At 34.2% G+C, this 6887-nt stretch overlaps 1 protein-coding gene across 4 annotated transcripts; it reads right to left on the minus strand.

Annotated features, from left to right (window-relative positions):
- Positions 1–527: 527 nt before the first annotated feature.
- Positions 528–6550, minus strand: LOC130962213 (uncharacterized). Of its 4 annotated transcripts, none has more exons than XM_057888357.1 (10): positions 6277–6550; positions 3902–4092; positions 3437–3622; positions 2665–2791; positions 2446–2532; positions 2138–2331; positions 1735–1830; positions 1552–1645; positions 1239–1358; positions 528–850 (listed from the first exon to the last, which is right to left on the minus strand). In XM_057888357.1, exons 2-10 carry the CDS (start codon positions 4088–4090, stop codon positions 747–749), a joined length of 1197 nt encoding a protein of 398 aa, XP_057744340.1. In that variant the 5' UTR covers positions 4091–4092; positions 6277–6550; the 3' UTR covers positions 528–746. The 4 variants fall into 4 exon arrangements, with proteins under 4 accessions (XP_057744340.1, XP_057744339.1, XP_057744341.1 ...); XM_057888356.1 differs by having other exon boundaries at positions 3902–4114; XM_057888358.1 differs by lacking the exon at positions 6277–6550 and adding an exon at positions 4511–4887 and having other exon boundaries at positions 3902–4098.
- Between the last annotated feature and the right edge of the window lie 337 nt (positions 6551–6887).

The following is a 6887-nucleotide window of genomic DNA, read 5'->3' on the forward strand; positions in this document are numbered from 1 at the left end:
TTAAGTTCAATCTCAGTCTCTGTTCCAAACACAGCTTTACAACACTAATATTTGTGGTTCTCTACATCATTCATGTTAGTTTTTGAGTGGGATGAAGTCAAAGGTAATGTGACGGAAACTCATTTTTAAACTCCAGTCATTTTTAAGTAATTTTCTTAAACCTATAAAACCATGTGATACTAAAATAATTTATCTAAATCTACAATTGTACGGGGGGACAATACCACATGGGATATAAAGACTAGCATGGTTTCATGTTACTATCTGTAGTGTTACTTGACTTTCTACCTTTCAAGTTTCCTAAACCTTTCAGTTGTGGGTAACTAACTGACTTAAAATGCGTTGCTCAATTGCTGTACAGTAATTATTTATTATATGTTAAGCTTATTTTGGTTTGGATTCATAGGGGATAAATTAATTTCAAAGGAAAAAGTTATTTTCCCATTTTGTAATTATCTTTTTGTTTGGCTTCAGAGGTATAAATTAAATCAAGTATTCCACCTTGGGAACAATTTCAGCCTTTAATTAGATTGTTAAAACGAGGAATGTTTTTTTTATAAAATCTCCAATCAGTTTTCCTATTTGCTAAAAGGGTTGAATTCACTACAAGAAAAGAGAGCTTTTATATCAAAAAAAAAAAAATATTCTTAGAGGACTAGATAAAGATAATAACAATACAAACCATGTGTAATCATGCACTACTACATTTTCACCATTACTTTCGTTGCAAGATACCACACAGAAAATCAAGAGAACTCAGTAATTACTCGTTCACACTTGTCTTCCAGAATCTTCACAGCTTCAGTGAATAGCACTTCAGGGGGCAATGCTCCAGTTGATTCAATAGTAACTACAAGGGTGAAGAAGAAAAAAAGAAGTAAAAGATATACAAGTAATTTTGAGAACCTATCAAAATAATAATCCCTATCAGAAAAATTATACAAGATTACTTTGAAACATAGATTTTCAAATAAACATAAGTAAAATAAGGACAGAGAGAGAGAGAGGTCAAATATGGTGGCAGAATGCTTGTTATGCAATTTTGCACTACACATTATGTTTTTGGTTTACACAGTATTATATTCTCTTTGGTTTACTCATTGTTATTTGGAATTGTCTCTCAGTGCCCTACATGTGCTTTAGTATTTTTTATACAAAAAAGAAAAGAAAAAAATTAGACAACTTTAGACAATTTGAAGGCCTAATTTAACAATTTCAGCAAGAACCATAGTACTTACAAATGAAGTGATCTTTAACACGACGTAACGATATACGATCTTCCCATTCTTTTCCCTCTCTAATGCATTCCTTACACAGAGTGCAATCTCGTGGTCTGGCTACCGTGGCCCTTTTTTTGCCTGTCCAACATTAACTCGGTATCTAGTTATTACCGAACAGGGAAACTTTACATCATTTGCGTAATTTACAGAACGTTGTATACAATACGGAAAAGGCATTGATGCAAAAGCAATGGCAATTTCCAGAGAATATGTGGTCAACAATTGAAAGATATATCTGATGCAAGAAGCATGGATCTAAAAACAAAAATACCTTCCCCAATATCTTCAATGTCAAATAATCCAACTGGACATTTTTCTTGTAGTTTGACGGCCAGATCATCCTCAATGTTCTCCAAGAGGACAACCTATATAAGTCAAACATACAGAGGCCAAGTTTCTGTAAGTTCTGGTAGTGCGTAAATTTGAGCAACACTGATATCTTATATTCCCTTACCTCCGGAAGCATCCGATACCAAGCAGTGGAAACAGGTGACCATTTTGCATGTGTTCTACCAACACCTTTAACTGCATGAGCTTCAAGTTCAATTTCCTAATAAAACACATATACAGTGAACCAAATATTAGGTTAGAATTACTGCTAGTGAGTCTTTCTCGGAAAGAAAGGGGGAGGGAGACCTGATAGTTTCCAATTCAAATTTGCTTATTCAAGCACTATGCTCAATAAGTTTCCAATTGAAAAGCACGTAGGACTACTACATCAGTACACACAAATGGCACGCAGTATATATAACACATAAAACTCACCCAATATAAATTCCTTTTTCCAGTTTATTTATTACCAAGCACTCAATTGAAATGTATGTTACCCTAAATAGTGAGGTAGATAGAATTTTTACCTGACCAGGTCCAAGTTTAGCTAATATAATATCCAAATATTTGGGACCAATTGGATTGCTCGAAATTTCGGGAATCGATTCTTGACTGCAAGTAAAAGATGTAAATGTCTTCGGTTTTGAACTTGCACTTAGTTTGGCATCTTCAGCTATAAGCTCACTCCCATTAGGTAACCACTTTAGTTGATCTGATCTCACTGCATTTTGCAACATCATCAAACAAGAAAGATTGCTAATATGATTAAAGTTAAAATAGCCAAATAAAATTAAATGCAACATTTGAATATCAAGCAAGAGCCAGACTCATTTACCGGTCATACGTGGCTGTCCTTTATGGCAAGCAACATGTAGTTTGAAGACAATGGTATTCTTTTCATTCCTATTATCCCCAGCATTATCTATTCACAACAAAAAAAGGGAGACAAATTCAAGTCTGCCATATTACGAGATCTACACAAATTCAAGTCTGCCATACAAGAAAGATATTTACGTAATCAGAAACAAATTAGGTGACAACATAGAAATCAGACCTGGATATTCAAATAGCCTGGGATCAGCACTGATTGGTATGAGGCCTAATCTATGGGATAGAACTTCATCTTGTATAAGTGATGTATTGTTTGCAATGTAAACTCTTTCAATAGCCATTGTTGGTACCTAAATTTATAACAATCACGTCAGAATTTGATAATCTCCATCAAACTATTAATGGCAAAACATAAAATTGGAGAGAAAGAAACTATGAAAGGCCAACATATCAAGGTGAAAATAACACTGCCAGAAGATGTTATACACTCCCAGGGGTAATTCTGGTCCACAGTTTATCAAAGAAATTTTTGTTTGGCTAAAGCATCAAAGCAAAGTAACATCCTTGTTTTTGACATCATCAACCGAAAAAAAGAAAAGACAAACAATAGCCAGTTGGAATTCATTCATCAACTCTTTGAACGTAATATTTGGCTGAGATTGTGAAAAAAATTAAATAAATACTTTTTGTATTAGAAAAAGAAATTTCATTGAGGAGAAAGCATAAAGATGAGGATACGAAATCCACAAATAAATATGAGAAAGTTAGCTAAGACCTACATGGGTACACTATGTAACAATGGATGCAAATCCCTCTTAATATCGGCTAGAGAGGAACATCAAAGGCATTAAAAAAAGAATCATTAAGGAACCTTTTATTCCAACCAAATGTACCAAAGCACTTCAAAATGGACTATAAATGATGCAATATTTAAGATAAACAAGTCTGACATACTGATTATAAATATTGAGGAAAGTATTAAATAAACATTTCACCTCTGATATAAGGATTCTTCGAAATGCATTGGCAAGTGAAGGATCAATACCAATCATATCAAACTCTATGTCATCATCTGTGAGCCGCTTCACTTCAACTTTGAAGTTTTGATTGAAATTATCTAACCGCAAGCTATTATCAACACCTAATGCTGCATAAGCACCAGAATACTGTATGGTATCTGTCTACAAACATCAACATAGGAAAACATAAATAGCAAGCAACCGATAAAAAAGAAAAAGAAAAGAAAATTTAGAACCAGCATATACTTATTACTTAATCACTCAAAAAGTGAAATAAGCTGAGAAAAAAAACTACAAGTTTTCATTGAAACTCATTAACTCCTATCATACAAACACAGAACACAAATTCCAAAATAACAAAATTACAAACTGGATTTGAGAGAACCATAAGGAAAAAACAGACTAAAATAAAAAATGAACATAGAGATAGCAAGGTTTTACATGCTGAGGAACATCGTTGTTGTAGAGGACCCGGGTCCTGAGAAGCTCAAGATGTGGAGGGAGCTTTGTGGGCACACTTTCCATGCTCATTATACAATCAAGCACTCCATTTTCATGCTTCATTTCTTTATTCTGATTCTCTTGTTCTTCCATCTCGGACATTGACTCGTCTTCGGATGATGACGACATTGCTGAAACTAAATAAATTTATAACTGCATCACATCAAAGTTCATCCACAATAAACACCAGTATCATAACAAGTATCAACCATTCAACATGCAAGATGGCACGTTATCAAGAGCTATTTGGACAAACACACGTAACATCATTCTGTATCTATATATGACATATACAAATGTTCGAAAACAAGAAATCGTACACTGTCAGAACCATTCATCATCATAATCGCCTCCATAGTCTAAGTAAAAGTAAAACAGAACATGTAGATAACATCGTCGAATCCTAATTAAACTTAATCACCACTGAACAGCCAACACAAACAGGAAGAAGAAGAAGAAACCCAAATAAGGAAAAACAGTAAACAGAGGATGAGATTCTTAAAGGGAAAAGAAAGCAGAGTCAGAGAGCGGAAATGAAGAGAGAAGAACCTATAAGTGCTGTTAAGTCACCGATGGACTATGCTCCGCCGCCGGAATTCATGCTACCGGTGAGAAAGCCGATTGAGAGAGTAGGAGAAAGAAGAGAAAGCACCCTTGTCGTGTCAGTTATGGTGTTTTGCAACTCATGCTTCGGTATTAGGGTTCTTGTAGGGTCTTTGAAGAAAACATCTAGTTTTTTTAATTATATATTTTTATTTTAAAACACAAATATTTGAAAATATTTTTTCTTTTCTTGTTTGTTAAAATATCTTTTTCAGTGATATTTTTTAAGGACTAAACAAATAATCAAGGTTGCGAAAACCGGACCGGTCAATAAACAGGTAAAATCATTGGTTTAATAATTTATTGGTTCGACCAGGTTTCAACTGGTTTAATTAAATATTAAATAAAATTATTAAAAAATTTATATATAATTTTAAATATATAAATTTAATAATTCCTAACTTAATAAAATTTAAAATTTTACAATTTTATGTAATAAATTATTCATAATTTAATATTAAAAATTCACAACTACTTTAAACATCAAAATTCATAATTAAAAACAACCAAAACACACATAGTGGGCAAAAAATTAAAAAAATATTTCAAAAGTAACTTAGAGAGTACTATAAAAAAATCGGAGGAAAAAATTCAGTATATATTTTCCCATTTTTTTAAAAAAATCTTTAGACAAAATAATTTTCTAAAATCACTACGCAAAGAAATCACAAAACACTATATAAATAAAATCAATAAATCATGAAAACAGTCACCAATGTAAGCATAACTAAGTCACAAAAACAGTAAAACACAAACACAAACACAAAACAGCAGCAATCAAGTCTCCAGCAGCACATCATTATGCAAAAAAACACAAAATCCTACATAACTGAAATCAATAAATCTTGAAGACAGTCACCATCTAGGCATAATTAAGTCACAAAACAGCAGCAATTCAATCTCCAGCAGCACATCACTATGCAAAGAAATCACAAAATCCTACATAACTGAAATAAATAATCATGAAGACAGTCACCATCTAAGCATAATTAAATCACAAAACAGTAAAACAATCACCACACACACAAAACAGCAGCAATTCAATTTCCAGCAGCACATCACTACTCAAAGAAATCACAAAACACAAAACATCAGTACAACAACAGCACAGCAGAACATATGCTGAATTAACTAACTTAACAATCTAGGCACAATTAAGCCCAAAGCATAGGTTTAATTAACTTAATTAAACACAAAAAAGCTCTGCAGTGAACAGCAGAGAGCCAAAAAACACAGCACAGCAGCGAAGAAGACACAAACCAGAGTACAACACAGCATAGCAGTAGTGAGCAGTGCCATTCAATAATTAATATAATTTGATAATTTCTGAACTAAAAAACAAACACGAACAGCAGGCACTAGTAGTGAGCTATGTGATACAACAAGAGTATTAAGCACCAACTTAAATTTATCATCAAGAAACTTTACCAAAATTTAACAACAAAAAATAAATAAAAGAATGAACAAACCAGTAACAATTTATCGGTATCAATTTATCATCAATCAGTAATCCAGTAACAGTTAATCAACCCAGAACAAACAAGAACAAGCCAGTAAATCAATTCAGAACAAAGAAGAACAAGCCAACAGTTAATCAACCCAGAACAAACAAGAACAAGCCAGTAACAGATTTAAAATTTATTATCAAGCAGTGAGCAAAGCCAATCAACCAAGAAAAAGCACCGAGCACTGACGGAGCATCCGAGCACTACCTTCGGCGAGGGCAGTGACCAGAGATTTGAGGGAGAGCCACAGACGACGGGAAGCTGGCGACGAACACTGGCGAGCTGGCGATGAACACGACCGAGGGACGACGGCGGAGCAGGACCTAGAGACGCTGGCGTTGGGGGAATGGAGGATTGGCGAACGACCGCGTCGAAGCAGGCGGCGACGGTGAGCAATGGCGGCGCGATGGAGGCTAGGGTTGTGCTTTGGGGAGAAATAATGAGAGTATAGATGAGACTGAGGAATGGGGCTCGAAAAGAAGGGGGGGGAGGGCTTAGACTGCGGACGAGAACGGGCACTTCTATTTTAAACAAAACGCAAAAACGACGCCGTTTTCATAAAAACCGGCCGAGTCCCATTTCGATTCGACCGGTCAGTTTCTGACCGGTTCAATAATTTTAAAATGATTTTTAAAATAATGGTTTTTTTATAGTTGTCAGAGCCGAACCAGTAATCAAATCGGTCAAATTATTAGATTACTGGATTATTGGTTCAACCGGTGGGTTACTGATTGAACCGATTAACCCGATCCTATGTAAATAAAAAATAAAAAGTAGTCAAAAATTTAAAATTTAAAATTAAAATTTAAAATACATAT

This window comes from Arachis stenosperma, chromosome 2 (genome assembly GCF_014773155.1).
Source record: "Arachis stenosperma cultivar V10309 chromosome 2, arast.V10309.gnm1.PFL2, whole genome shotgun sequence".
In the NCBI taxonomy this organism is placed as follows: Eukaryota; Viridiplantae; Streptophyta; class Magnoliopsida; order Fabales; family Fabaceae; genus Arachis; species Arachis stenosperma.